The sequence below is a fragment of the Bos indicus x Bos taurus genome, chromosome 15 (genome assembly GCF_003369695.1).
Source record: "Bos indicus x Bos taurus breed Angus x Brahman F1 hybrid chromosome 15, Bos_hybrid_MaternalHap_v2.0, whole genome shotgun sequence".
Taxonomy (NCBI): domain Eukaryota; kingdom Metazoa; phylum Chordata; class Mammalia; order Artiodactyla; family Bovidae; genus Bos; species Bos indicus x Bos taurus.
Window position 1 is genome coordinate 77502657 of NC_040090.1, and position 15943 is coordinate 77518599.

Here is a 15943-nt window from a genome sequence, read left to right on the forward strand (position 1 = left end):
AGGTTGGTCATAGCTTTTCTTCCAAGGAGCAAGTGTCTTAATTTCATGGCTGCAGTCACCATCTGCAGTGATTTTGAAGCCCAAGAAAATAAAGTCTGTCACTGTTTCCATTGTTTCCCCATTTATTTGCCATGAAATAATATATAACAAATTTGCAATTATTATTTCTTGCTTACTAGAATCTTTTCAGAATCTTCTATCTTTTCAGTAACAGTAAAGTGTAAACAGTAAACAGTAAAGTATAATTCATTTTTCCTGTTTTAAGATTCTAAACAGCAAATAACTTGTTTCCCTATTTTTGTGTCTGCTATGCCAAGTAAATGTTTAGTGTCTTATCTGATGACTCAAATATAAGCTATTAATGAACCACTTTACACATTTGAATTACAGAAAAAAAAATTTTTATTTGACAAATTCCCTTAAGCATCTGGACAGCCGTGGATTTCTCAAGCCACCTCTCAGATATATAGTTTTGTCTAGAGTAAGCTTCACAATGACCAGATTAAAAAGGACAGATAGTGCATTCGCCCACCCTAATTTTTGTGACAATCAAAACTCCTTCACAAATTTGTAAGCACCCAGGGAAGGGGAAATATCCCAGGGTTGAGAACCACTGTATTAGAATAATTAAAGGAAACTCTGTTTTAAAACAAAATTTTTATAAAATTAAATGACAGCTATGTGTTTTCCTATGAATTAAAAGAAAATTATTTAAGAAGTTGTATTAATCCTTTTATAGGCCTTCTTAATTTCTAACCTAGCTTCCTTATTATTAAGTCTTTGTCTGCTGTGAAAGCTCTTCCTTCTTCAGAAAACCAAACCGCCTACCAGAAAAGTTTATTAAAATAGCTGCTAGTCTGATATGTCCATTGAGCACTTAAGATGTAACTAGTCCAAATTTAAATATAAAGCAACACTTAGTACAAAAAAGGATATAAAATATTTCAATAATTTTTACATTGATGCATGTGTTGAAATGAAAATATTTGAGACATACTGAGTTAAATAAATACTGAAATTCTCCTGGTTTCCAATGTGACTACTAGAAAATGTAAAATTATATATACAGCTTACATTTTATTTCTAATCGACAGTGCTGATAAATTATATCTCAGTATGGAGACGCTTAAGTGTTCATCTGATTGCACAGTTGCACAAAGGACCTTATAGCTACACTTGCTTTGTACATTACATAAGGTTGAGAAAACATCCTTCATAGCAAATACCTGAGGGGATTCTTATTTTTTATTGTGATAAAATATGTATAACATAGAATTTACCAGTTTCACCATTTTTAAGTGTATAGTGAAAGTGAAAGTCGCTCAGTCATGTCTGACTCTTTGCAACCCCATGGACTATACAGTCCATGGAATTCTCCAGGCCAGACTCCTGTAGTGGGTAGCCTTTCCCTTCTCCAGGGGATCTTCCCAACCCAGGTCTCCTGCATTGAAGGTGGTTCTTTACCAGCTGAGCCACAAGGGAAGCCCTTTAAGTGCATAGTTGTGACATTAGGTACATTCACAGTGTTGTGTAACCACCACCATCATCCATCTCCAGACCTTTTTCACCTTCTCAACTGAAACTCTGTGCCTATTAATTACTAACTTCTCATACCCTCACTCCCTCCAGCCCCTGGCCACCAGTATTGCACTTTCTGTCTCTATGAATTTGACTACTCTAGGTACCTCATATGTGTGCATGCATGCTGTTGCTTCAGTTGTGTCCGACTCTGCAACCCCATGGACTGTAGCCCACTAGGCTCCTCTGTCCATGAGATTCTCCAGGCAAGAATACTCAAGTGGGTTACCATGCCCTCCTGCAGGGGATCTTCCTAACCCAGGAATCAAACCCACATCTCTTATATCTGCCTGCATTAGGCAGGCAGGTTCTTTAGCACTAGCACCACCTGGGAAGCCCAGGTACTTCATATAAGCGAAATTATATAAGATTTTTCCTTTTGTGATTGACTTATTTAACTTAGCAGAATATCTTCAAGGTTCATCCATGTTATAGTATGTGTCAGAATTCCTTATTTTTAATACTGCATAATATTCCATCATATATGAATGTTACATTTTGATTATCCCTTCATCTGTCAGTGGATGCTTGAGTTACTTCCACCTTTTGGCTATTGTGAATAATGCAACTATTAACATAAGTATATAAACATATATTTGAGTCCCTGATTTCACTTCTTTAGGGTATATTCCCAGAAGTGTAATCATATGGTAATTAAAAGTAATTTTCCGAGGGCTCACTATACCGTTTTCTACGGCAGCTGCTTGTTTTACAGTCCCACCAGCAATGCATAAAGGTTTCAATTTCTCCATATCCTTGGTAACAGTTGTAATTTTCTGGGTCTTTTTATAAATATAATAGTCATTCAGATAGTTCCAGCCAGTGGAGATCTTTGGAAGGTTGGTTAATAGTGACCTATGGCATTAAAAAATTTAAAGAGTTCTTGCCAACCACCTCCCAACCCCATGTACTCCCAAGAGATACTTGACAGTTTCTCTACCAGTGAGACATACCAGTGTGCCTTCACTTTTTTCATTATCTATGAGATATTATTGACACACTCAAACACACACATTTTTATGAACAAAATTAATTTTTTATATTAGTTCTTTGAATATAAAATCAAGTGCCTAGGGACAGTCAGAAATAAATGAAATAGGAAAGATAAAAATAGAGAATGGGAGGCTTCCAGTTCAAGATGGTAGAATAGAAGGACATTCATTCATTTCCTCCTTCAAGAGCACCAAACTCACAACTAGCTCTTGAACAACCTTTGACAGGAGGACACTGGAACCAACCAAAAAAAAAAAAAGAGATGTCCCATATCCAGAGACAAAGAAGAAGCGCCAGCAAGATGGTAGAAGGGGCACAAACATGATAAAATCAAATTCCATGTCTGTTGTGTGGGTGACCCACAATCTGGAGAATAATACCAAAGAAATTCTCTCACTACTGTGAAGGTTTGGAGCCTCATGTCAGGCTTCCCAGCCTGGGGATTCAGCAAAGGGACTGGGAATCCACAAGGAATCTAAAGACCAGTGGGATTTGATTATAGAACTTCCACACAATTGGGGAAAACAGAGACTCCACTCTTGGAGGGCAAAACAAAATCTTGCATGCATCAAGACCCACCAAGACTGCTTCCCCGCTCTGTGGGGAAATAAGAAGTGATCCCAAAGGAGACTGACCAGTCCTACCCGCTAGTGCTAGAGAGTCTTCTGTGGAGGCATGGGTCTGCAGTGGCTCACCACGGGGACAGGAGCAGTGGTAGCAGCAGTAGCAGTCCTGGAAGATGCTTCTCGGTGTAAGTCCTCTTGGAGGTTGCCAGTAGAGCCGATAGACCCCAGGACTGGATCACCTCAGGCCAAACAACTAATAGTGAGGGAGCATAACCCCACCCATCAGCAAATAATTGGATTAAAGTTTTACTGAACATGGGCCTGTCCACTAGAGCAAGACCCAGTTTTCATGCACCCCAAGTCTCTCCCATCAGATGCTTACACAAGCTTCTTAGTCTCATCCACCAGGGGGCAGACAGAAGAAGCAAGAAGAACCACAATCCCACAGCAGCTAGAACAAAAGCCACATTACAGAAAGTTAATCAGAATGAAAAAGTAGAGGTTTATGTCCCAGATGAAGAGACAAGATAAAATCCCAGAAAAACAATCAAATAAAGTAGATACAGGCAACCTTCCAGAAAAAGACTTCAGAATAATGAATAGTAAAGATGATCTAGGATCTTGGGAAAACAATGGAGAAGATGCAAGAAATGTTTACCAAAGACCTAGAAAAACTAAAGAACAAATAGATACACTAGAAGAAATCAATAGCAGAAAAACGGATAAGTGACCTGGAGGACAGAATGGTGGAAATCACTACAGCACAACTGAATATAGAAAAAAGAATGAAGAAAAGTGAAGATAGCCCAAGAGACATCTGGGACAACATGAAACACAACATGAATAGGGGGTCCTATTTAAACAGCATTCACATTATAGGGGGTCCTAGAAGGAGAAGAGAGAGAGAAAAGACCTGAGAAAATATTTGAAGAGATAATAACTTAAAGCTTACCTGACATGGAAAGAGTCAGTCAGGTCCAGGAAGTACGGAGTCCCAGGTAGGATAAACCCAAGGAGGAACACAGGAAGACATATAGTAATCAAAATGATGAAAATCAAAGACAAAGATAAAACATTAAAAGAAACAAAGGAAAGATGATAAAGGTTATCAGCTGGTTGCTCAATGGAAAATCTACAAGCCAGAAGGGAATGGCATGATGTATTTAAACCGATGAAAGGGAAGAACCTACAACCAAGAATACTCTACCCAGCAAAGACTTTCATTTAGATTTGACAGAGAAATCAAAAACTTTCCAGAAATCAAAAGCAAAAATTAATAGAATTCAGCACCACCAAACAAGTTTTACAACAAATGCTAAAGGAACTTCTCGAGGCAGGAAACAAAAAAGTAGGAAAAGACCTATAAGAAATAAACCCAAAGCAATTAAGAAAATAGTAATAAGATTGATCATACATATCGATAATTACCTTAAATGTAATTGGATTAAATCCACCAACCAAAAGACATAAACTGGATGGGCAAATGAAAACATGTGCATGTATGAACTTTCACTTACCACATCAGTCTACTTAACCCACCAACTTATATGTAACTATTTATATTGTTAGGTTAATCATGTTTCCATTATGACTTGCCATTGTAGTTATCTTTTATTTTTTGTCTGGCTATTGATTGTGAAAACTGATAAACATCTTTTACTATTGTGATTATGTAACTGTTATTCGCCTAATACCATTGGATCATGGTCAGTACCATTGGTCAGTAGAAAGTAATAGAATTCTATATCACTAAAACTACCATTTAATACAAAAACTTGGAATTACTTTTTAAAATCCAGATGCATATCAGAATTCTCTTGGAAATTTTGAAAAATAAAAATGTCCAGGTATTGCTTTTTTCTCCAAAGCTCCAATTGTGCTTCTAATGAGAAGGCATGTTTAAAAACAACTGGACTATATGATGACCTTTTACTTTTATCTAGTTTGTTTTACTTTTTCTGTTTCATATTTAGTGCTCCCATTTCATTTAGTTTATGTTTTCCAATTTCTCCGTCTCTTTTTTTGTTGTTGTTATTGTTCTTTCTCAAACCTTTATCAAAGGTAGTAGAAAAGCTTTTGTATACATATATATAGTGTATGATATATATGTTTTTAGAAAATTTATGAATTTTTGCTGAGCTAAAAGATTTATGATATTTTGATTCCACTTGTTTGACTTAGTATGAATAGAATACTAGATTTCTAATTTATATTCCCTCAAAACTTTGAATATAGTTCCATGTATTTTGGCATTTAGTATTACTGCTAATAGTCTAGAAAATTTATTATCTTAGTAATTTAAAAAAAAATTGAATGAGGCTTGAAACTTCTAATTCAGTTCTGAGGATATAAAGAATACTATGTTGTTAGTATTCTTACTACTTACAAAGTTACTATGTTGTTGTTAGTTCAACAACAACAAAAGAAAAAAAACAAGAAATTAACATGTGATACAGTATTATTAACTAAAGTACAGATTTTGTTCAGATTTCACAAAATTTTATGGAAGTGTCCATTGTTTGTTTTCATTACTTATTCAAGACTCCACATTGTATTTAGTTGCATTGAGCAGCTTCAGCTGCATGCAACAAATTCTAGTAAATTCTCTTTTCATTTTTATTATATTACAAATATTTTCTAGTGTTCCTTGTTATGGCTTCTTAGATACACCCATCATTTAAAAGTGGACATTTAATTTCCAAATCCATGGGATTTTTAAAAAATGTGTTTGATATTAATTTTTCATTTTGATACAGGAAATGGCAACCCACCCCAGTATTCTTGCCTGGAAAATCCCATGAACTGAGGATCCTGGTAGGCTACATTCCATGGGGTCGCAAAGAGTCGGACATGACTGAGCGACTTCACTTTCACTTTCTAATTTCAATATGTCTTCTATGCAATCACCCTCTGTATTTTTTCAGTCTTCTAACTTTATTAAGGTTTTCAGTGGCTAAGTCAAAGATCTCTCTTGGTAAATGTCACAGTGCACTTAAAAATATGTTGGTTATTTTCAAATACAATTTCTAATATAATTCTACAATGATAAGGGAACAAACTGTACGATTTCAATACCTTTAGACCATGAAATTTTTGCACCTTGTTTTATGTCTCTGTATATGTTCCAGTGTCTCCTAGTTTATAGTTTATGAGAACTTGAATAGAATTTGTATGAAAATTGTATAAATCTTGATTATACTGAATTGATTCATAGTGCTTTGCAGATCTACTGTATCCTTCTACCTCTCTGTATAATCATTCTAGTAATTTTTGAGAGTTTGATATTGAAACTCCAACTAAAAATCTTAATTTATCTACTTAAGAATACAGTTGTGGTATATAGAGGAATTATATGTAACCTTGTTCTGTACTTCCTAACTCTCCTGTAAATCTGTTATACCTCCATTGTTTAAAAAATTAAAAAACTATTAAGAAAAAGAAAAATAGAGGATGGTAAGAATTATGGGAAGATGTTTCTAACCATAAGTGAATAAAGAGTCCAGGGTTGTCAAGTCTTTCTTGTTTTCAAAACAAGTTGAGAATCACTATTTTTATGTAAATTGTCTGAATTTTTAGCACAACTCAGACTTAACGTGACTGCCAATTTTAAACTTTTGGCTAAAAGAGAAATACATATTATCTTCTGGGCTACTACATAATTTGCAAGGCTTATTATTTTACCAATCAGTTATTTTCTTCACAGTACAGAAAATAATGTAGCTTTTTAGAAGAGATTTTTTCCACAGCAGGGTTTGGAAAATGAAAATGGGAAGTGTGTGCAGGCCTGTCCCAAGTTAGAAAGCGGTTCATTACATGCCTTCTTTTAGTTGCAAAAGACCCAGGTAAGAATCTGAAATTACTACTTGCAAAGTTATTTAAACTGTTAACAAATGGCCTTTTTTTTTTACTTAAAAGTTGTTTTTTGTAAGTAATTAAACCTTTTTTTTATTTTCAATGTTTGAAACATGAAAGCACTATTATATAATAAATGCATTGTTTTAGAACTATTTCTGTGTTGAGATTTTTTTTTAATATACTACCTAATTCTGTTCTCTGCATTGTTTTAAATATAGAGCATTTGAAGAAAAACGAAAAGAACAAGAAGAAAGAGAACACCAAATCAGAGAACAGATACTTCAACAACGAAAACAGAAGGTTGAAGAAGTTACTGAAAAATTCCAGCGTGCCCATATTCCTTTTTCACAGCGGAGGAGAACAGGTGCCTTAATTTCTAGAGCAATATAAAAATAAAAACGAAAGTTGTAATCACATTCAACTTGAGTAGACAGTAAAATAAACTAAGAAACAAAGTGGAAATTCAGCCTATATGTTTTGAATAATAAGACTTTTGCCATATGGAAAATTGCAATTTGATATAGGTTTAATTTGAAGAATTAATATTTTGTTGGATCTGTTGGTAAATTTGAAAAGCATACAAGTTTGATTATACTTCATACTGGCTTACAATGTGTTGTCTTTTTAAAACTGATTTAGTAAATAGCTTAACATTAAAATACAATTTAACATTTAGATTTAATAAGTTAATATCAGATTCATTTTGGCATTTTGTCCACATTTTTGTTCAAATTCACATTTGAGAGACCAGCAAAATAAAGAGATCCATAAAGAGGGTACATAATCCAACAATCTAAGACTGGAGCCAATTAAAAATTTTAAAATGATTATGTTTGATTCTTCAGTATCACATCTACATTTTTATGCCTTAAATAGTAACACAGAATTAGCAACAAAATGTCAAAGCTTCAGAAAGAAAAAGGACAAGCAGAACCTTTGAGTATTTAGCAAACACATGTTGTGCTGCTATATTGTACACCAGTCTGGGGTAAGCAAAGATGCCAAGATACAGAAAAATCTAATTGTACTCTGCTGTTAAAGACCTCACAGTTTATTTTGGAGATGAGAGTAATGTAAACAAGTAATGTCAATAAATCTAATTGCTGTAGTAGCAGAATGTGTAAAGTACTATGGAGCACAAAGAACACTGGACATATATAGGAACTTGCAGGCTATCATCCCTGAAAAAATGACTTAATTTGAATCTTAAAGAATAAGCATTTTGCCAAGCAAAGAGGCAATTTTTAAAATCCCAGACATAAGGAACAACTTTTGCAAGTAAATTATGAATTGCAAATCCAAAGTGTATCCAAAGCATAGGATGGGAAAAAAAAAAAGAAAAGAAAAATGGATACAAGACTAGAAAAATGAATTGGGACAATTCTCTAAGAAATTTGGATGCCATGCTAGGAATTTCATCTCTATCCAATATGCAGTCCACTTAAAGTTTTTTAACTGGAAAGCAAGCCTTTACTATGTCAATAAGAGAGCTTACTGAACGTAAGAGCACCTGGTAACACTGCTAAAATTAATATAGCTTAAACGTGATAGAGGTTGCTTTTTCTCTTGTATAATGTGAAACACTCAGGTAGGCAGTCAGGAGCTGGTCTGAAGATCATGCAATGCCACAGGGAACCCGGACTCCTGTCTCAGTTCAGCTACCCTTAATATATGATTTATAGCTTCACCTTCATTGGTCACATGGTAACAGCTAGAGCTCCAGCATCATGTCACTGTTGTCAGCATTGTAGACAGGAAGGAAGAAATATATAAAGGAGAGAAGGGTGTACCTCTGAACTCCTGTTAAATTGTTTTCCTAAAAGCCCCCATCTATCTGCTTATATTAATATGTAATTGGCAACTCCATCTGCAAGGGAGACTGGAAAATATAGGGGTACTTAATTGAAGTATTGATTTACTTTTTTACAATATTCTAGAACTTTATTTTCAACAGTAAATAATTTCTTTAAACACATACATAACATACACAGAATATGAAAATTAAACTTAACGTTCAGAGTAGCAAAATCCTTGTTTACCATTTTAGTGTCTTTATTGTGGCTATATTGCCACCCCTAACAATATAGAGTGTGCTACCCAGGAATAAGGGCTTCCTAGGTAGCACAGTGGTAAAGAATCTGTCTGCAAATGCAGAAGATACAGGAGACCTGAGTTCAATCCCTGGGTCAGGAAGATCCCCTTGAGTAGGAAATGGCAACCCATTCAGGTATTCTTGCCTAGAAAATTCCATGGACAGAGGAGCCTAGCAGGCTATAGTCTGTGGGGTCACAAGAGTCAGACACAACTGAGCTTGCACGCACATCATCATTACGTACCAAAGAACAAAGGGAAAAATGGATATTAGGTAGGAAACGAGGGGTCTTTACTAAAAATTAGATTTGTTTGTTAGAAAGATAATTCTCAGTACAACATGGAAGCTGAATTGAAGTAGAGATATATTAAAGTAGACTAATAGTAGACTATTTCAGTATTTGTGGCAAGAAGTGTTAAGTTGCTAAATTAAAGCACTGCTCTTTATATAGAGATAGGAGGTAATATATTCAGGATATATAATCAATAGATTGAGTTACTGATTTATCAAGGGTGCTGGAACAAAGACTAGGAGAACAGTGCCCCTAGGACTTAGCAGAAAACCTCACAAATATTTAGCACTCGATAACTACTTTGTTAATGAATTAATTATTTTCCTGGATGATGATATTAATCAAGACTACAAATAAAGGAAAAGAATTAGGTTAGAGGTATGAAAGATCATTAAGTTTTAAATGCATTGACTTTGAGTCTTCCTTGATTCATGCAAATGAGGAAATCAAGTCAACAACTAGAAAAGTCTAACTGAAAATTAAGAAAAAGATATAGAACAGAAATTGTATTTGAGTCACCGATGAAAAGATACATAGTTGGTAAAGGAAGCTATGTGCAAAGATAAGGTGAATATTAGATATAGAGTACAGATTGAAGATAGAGCCTAAAAATAAGACCTAAATGCACACTAGCATTTATTATAGGTAGAAAAAAACTGAAAATGGATTTTGAGAAGTAGTTATCAGGAAAACAGGATGGGAAATAAAAGGAAATAAAGAAAATTGTATAAGAGGCAAAAGAAAAGGTAGTTTTTCTTAAGAAAGAGGATGTACTTAGTTGTGATAAATGCCTCAGAATACTCACCCCTCCTGGGTATCCTTCACCCAGAAAGAGTGCTGACTACCCAAGGGCATAGGTACAGAGAGTCAGAAGTGTTAGTTAAAACAAATGGCATGTACATTCACTCAGTGGAATATTATGCAGCTATTGAAAGAAGAGGAAACAGTTTGCAGACTGATATGGAATGATGTCCAACAGACATAGATTTACCGTGAAGTCAATAAGGTTCAAGTTTCAGGAACTCTCTCTGTCATGGTCCCTACATCTAATTTTGTATTAGTAATTTTGTATTATTTTTTTCTTAATTGGGCCCTCAAATTGTGTAAGCCTTATACTTTCATAAAACCCGGATCTACCCCTGATTTCCAGGATTTGTTGTTGTTCCGTCATTGTGTCCAACTCTTTGCAACCCCATGGACTGAGCATGCCATGCTTCCCTGTCCTCCACTATCTCCCTGAGTTTGCTCAAACTCAGGTCCGTTGAGTCAGTGATGCCATCCAACCATCTCATCCTCTGTTTCCCCCTTCTTCTCTTGCCCTCAATCTTTCCCAGCATCAGGGTCTTTTCCAGTGAGTCGGCTCTTCACATCAGGTGGCCACACTATTGGGGATTCAGCATCAGTCCTTCCAATGAATATTCAGGGTTGATTTCCTTTAGGATTGACTGGTTTGATCTCCTTGCAGTCCAAGGGACTCTCAAGAATCTTCTCCAACACCGCAGTTCAAAAGCATCAGTTCTTACACCCAGCCTTCTTTATGGTCCAGCTCTCACATCTATACGTGACCATTGAAAAACCATGGCTTTGACTAGATGGACCTTTGTTGGCAAAATATGTCTCTGCTTTTTAATACAATTTCCAGGATATATTTTTTATTAAGTATAAAAATAAGGTTCAGATGAGTATACTTAGTATTCTGACTTCTTTGTAAGAAAAGGAAGAAATTAGAATGTATGTTAAGAGAGGAGATCAAGATGGTGGCATAGGAGGATATGGAACTCACCTCCCCCAACAAACACATCAAAAATATATCTACATATGGAAAAATTCTTGCTGAAAACTAACTGGAAACTGACAGAAAGACTCCTATACAACTAAGGCTGAAAAAAAAGATCCTCATAGAATAAGATAGGAAGGAAAGAGAAGCAGTCAGTTGGGGACCTGTGTCCGGAGGCATACCCAAAGGAAAAGGGAGATTACACAGGCAGAAATCCTCTTGGGGGAGTGAACAGTTCAAGCCACATATTAGACCCCCCCATCCTGGTATCCAGCACAAGGGAGATGAGCCCCTAGGCTGATTGGAGGGCTGGGGGACTAACAGGAGGACTGCAGGAAGCCTGGACTCCACTTGGGAGGAGTGCACAAGGAGTGCACTTATTCCCAAAAGAGGGCAGAGAAGACAGATTGAAACTGCGCAGTTGACTGGCTGGTCTCCTGAAACTGCTCTGGAGTATGCAGAGCTCCATACTGGAGTGAGGGTTGCCCTAGCCAAGGAAGAACTCAGCCAGGAGACACAGAGGTAGCTCAGAACCAAAGTGGCATCTTTTGGGCAAGGACAGCCATTATGGGCACTTGCACAGGCAGCACATCAGAAGCAGCCTAAACTCTATGTGGCCAAACTGTTGCCACCTGCACCTGGTCACACACTAGGAGCTCATACTGGCCCCTCTTGCTCCAGCACTGCTCACCTCCGGGGCCAGAGTGCTGATGTTGGGAGAGAGAAAAGCTCACACCTGACTAGCTCAGACCTGCTCCTTGGGGCTTCTATTCCAGGAATTAGGGACCCAACCCTGGACCTGATAGGGTGGTGATAGTCCCTGACAACAGAGGAAGCCCTAGCTCTGGCCCTAGCCCCTCCTCCCCAGCCTCAATCCTTCCAAAGTGATATGGAAGCATGCCCTGTGTAATATGGAAGCACAGCGTGAGAAAAGATGTGACCTGTGTTCATGTCAAATCCAGCTCTCCCACCAAAACCATTGGACACACAGGCGGTATAGGGTTGCTCCCACAAAAGAACACCCCTTCAAGAGAGCAATTGGTAACTGTTTCACCTAATTTCATAGAGATGGAGACTGTTAAGCAAATTGAGAAAACAGAGGAATTGATCTTAATGGAAAGAGCAAGAGAAAAAAAAAATGAAACAAAGTTTACCAGAGGATTCAAAGCAATAGTGATAAGAATACTAACTGAATTAAGGAAAATATATATAATGGAATATTCAGTTCAGTTCAGTCACTCAGTCCTGTCCGAATTCTTTGTGACCCCATGGACTGCAGCATGCCAGGCCTCCCTGTCCATCACCAAATCCCAGAGCTTACTCAAACTCTGTCCATTGGGTCGGTGATGCCATCCAACCATCTCATCCTCTGTCGTCCCCTTCTCCCGCCTTCAGTCTTTCCCAGGATCAGGGTCTTTTCAAATTAGTAATTTCTTCACATCAGGTAGCCAAAGTATTGGAGTTTCAGCTTCAACATCAGTCCTTCCAATGAACTCCCAGAACACCCAGGATCTCCTTTAGGATGGACTGGTTGGATCTCCTTGCAGTCAAAGGGACTCTCAGGAGTCTTCCCCAACACCACAGTTCAAAAGCATCAGTTCTTCAGCGCTCAGCCTTCGTTGTGGTCCACTGTCACATCCATACCTGAATACTGGAAAAGCTATAGTTTGACTAGATGGACCTTTTGTTGGCAAAGTAATGTCTCTGCTTTTTAATAAGCTGTCTAGGTTGGTCATAACTTTTCTTCCAAGAACCAAGCGTCTTTTAATTTCACAGCTGCAGTCACCATCTGCAGTGATTTTGGAGTCAAAAATAAATAAAGTCTCTCACTGTTTCCATTGTTTCCCCATCTATTTGCCATGAAGTGATGGGATGAGATGCCATGATCTTAGTTTCCTTAATGTTGAGTTTTAAGCCAACTTTTTCACTCTCCTCTTTGACTCTCATCAAGAGGCTCTTTAGTTCTTTGCTTTCTGCCATAAGGGTGGTGTCATCTGCATATCTGAGGTTATTGATATTTCTCCCAACAATCTTGATTCCAGCTTGTGTTTCATTCAGCCCAGTGTTTCTCATGATGTACTCTGCATATAAAATAAATAAGCAGGGTGACAATATACAGCCTTGACATACTCCTTTTCCTATTTGGAACCAGTTGTTGTTCCATGTCCAGTTCTAACTGTTGCTTCCTGACCTGCATACAGATTTCTCAAGAGGCAGATCAGGTGGTCCGGTATTCTGATCTCTTGAAAAATTTTCCACAGTTTGTTGTGATCCATACAGTCAAAGGCTTTGCCATAGTCAATAAATCAGAAGTAGATATTTTTCTGGAACTCTCTTGCTTTTTCCATGATCCAACAGATGTTGGCAATTTGATCTCTGGTTCCTCTGCCTTTTCTAGATCCAACTTGAGCATCTGGAAGTTCACGATTCACATACTGTTAAAGCCTGGCTTGGAGAATTTTGAGCATTACTTTAGTAGCATGTGAGATGAATGCAATTGTGCAGTAGTTTGAACATTCCTTGGCATTGTCTTTCTTTGGTATTGGAATAAAAACTGACCTTTTCCAGTCCTGTGGCCACTGCTGAGTTTTCCAAATTTGCTGGGATATTGAGTGCAGCACTTTCACAGCGTCATCTTTTAGGATTTGAAATAGCTCAACTGGAATTCCATCACCTCCACTAGCTTTGTTCATAGCGATGCTTCCTAAGGCCCACTTGACTTTACATTCCAGGATATCTGGCTCTAGATGAGTCATCACACCACCGTGATTATCTGGGTCGCGAAGATCTTATTTGAACAGTTCTGTGTATTTTTGCCACCTCTTCTTAGTATCTTCTGCTTCTGTAAGGTCCATACCATTTCTGTCCTTTATTGAGCCCATCTTTGCATGAAATGTTCCCTTGGTATCTCTAATTTTCTTGAAGAGATCTCTAGTCTTTCCCATTCTATTGTTTTCTTCTATTTCTTTGCAGTGATCACTGAGGAAGGGTTTCTTATCTCTCCTTGCTATTCTTTGGGACTCTGCATTCAAATGCAGTATTCAAATGGGTATATCTTCCCTTTTCTCCTTTGCCTTTCACATTTCTTCTTTTCTTAGCTATTTGTAAGGCCTCCTCAGACAACCATTTTGCCTTTTTGCATTTCTTTTTCTTGGGGATGGTCTTGATCCCCTGCCTCCTCTACAATGTCATGAACCTCTGTCCATAGTTCTTCAGGAACTCTGTTTATCAGACCTAATCTCTTGAATCTATTTGTCACTTCCACTGTATAATTGTGTTTGCTATGACCAGTGCGTTCTCTTGGCAAAACTGTGTTAGCCTTTGCCCTGTTTCATTGTGTGCTCCAAGGCCAGATTTGCCTGTTACTCCAGGTGTTTCTTGACTTCCTACTTTTGCATTCCAGTCCCCTATAATAAAAAGGGCATCTTTTTTGGGTGTTAGTTCTAGAAGGTCTGGTAGGTCTTCATAGACCCATTCAACTTCAGCTTCTTCACCATTACTGTTTGGGGCATAGACTTGGATTACTGTAATATTGAAAGGCTTGCCTTGGAAACGAACAGAGATCATTCTGTCATTTTTGAGATTGCATTCAAGTACTGCATTTCGGACTCTTTTGTTGCCTATGATGGCTACTCTGTTTCTTCTAAGGAATTCTTGCCCACAGTAGTAGATATAATGGTCATCTGAGTTAAATTCACCCATTCCAGTCCATTTTAGTTTGCTGATTCCTAAAATGTCAGTGTTCACTGTTCCAATTTGCCTTGATTCATGGACCTAACATTCCAGATTCCTATGCAATATTGCTCTTTACAGCATCAGACTTTTACTTCCATCACCAGTCACATCCACAACTGGGTGTTGTTTTTGCTTTGGCTCCATCTCTTCATTCTTTCTGTAATTATTTCTCCACTGATCTCCAGTAGCATGTTCGGCACCCTCCAACCTGGGAAGTTCATCTTTCAGTGTCCTATCTTTTTGCCTTTTCATACCGTTCATGGGATATTGAACAGTAATGGAGTATTACTTGGCCATAAAAAGAATGGAATTCCACTGTTTACAACAATGTGGATGGACTTAGTGTTATGCCTATTAAAATGTCATAGACAAACTTACATTTAAAAATAAATATGTTATCACTTATATGAAAATCTTTAAAAAATAAATGAATCTATGTTTAAAAAAGCAAACAAGACTTCCCTGGTGGTGCAGCATTTAGCAATCTGCCTGTCAGTGCAGGGGACATGGGTTCAGTCTCTAGTCCGGGAAAATTCCACATGCCGCATAGCAACTAGGCCCACATGCCACAACTACTGAGGCCGCCCTCTGGAGCCTGTGCTCTGCAACAGGAGAAGCCACTGCCGTAAGCCTGCACACTGCAGCCAAGAGTAGCTTCCGCTCACCACCACTAGAGAAAGCCTGCAAAAGCAACGAAGACCCAGCAGCAGCCCAAATAAATAAATAAAAGTAAAAAAAAAAAAACTTAGAGATATAGAGAACTAGTGATTACCAGTGGAGAGAGTGAAAAAGGAGGGACAAATAGGGATATGGGTTAAAAGACACAAGCTACTATTAATATGAATAAAATAGTTAAGCAACAGGGATATCTTATACCTCACAGAGAAACATAACCATTATTTTTAACAACTTTAAATATAATCTATAAAAATATAAAATATCTGATTGCATACCTGAAACTAAGATAGTATTATAAATTAACTATACTTCAACTTTTAAAAATAAAATATATATTTATGTATGTTTATATCTGCATAAACAGTGAAAGAATACAC

At 37.2% G+C, this 15943-nt stretch overlaps 1 protein-coding gene across 5 annotated transcripts in view; it reads left to right on the top strand.

The window, feature by feature from the left end:
• The window catches only part of CEP126 (centrosomal protein 126), a 140386-nt gene that overhangs the window by 39449 nt on the left and 84994 nt on the right, over positions 1-15943 (top strand). For all 5 annotated transcript variants that reach the window (XM_027563919.1, XM_027563918.1, XM_027563920.1 and 2 more), the window contains exon 3: positions 7211-7356. In XM_027563919.1, the coding sequence (XP_027419720.1) occupies positions 7211-7356 (146 nt within the window). The remainder of the gene's footprint in view (positions 1-7210; positions 7357-15943) is intronic.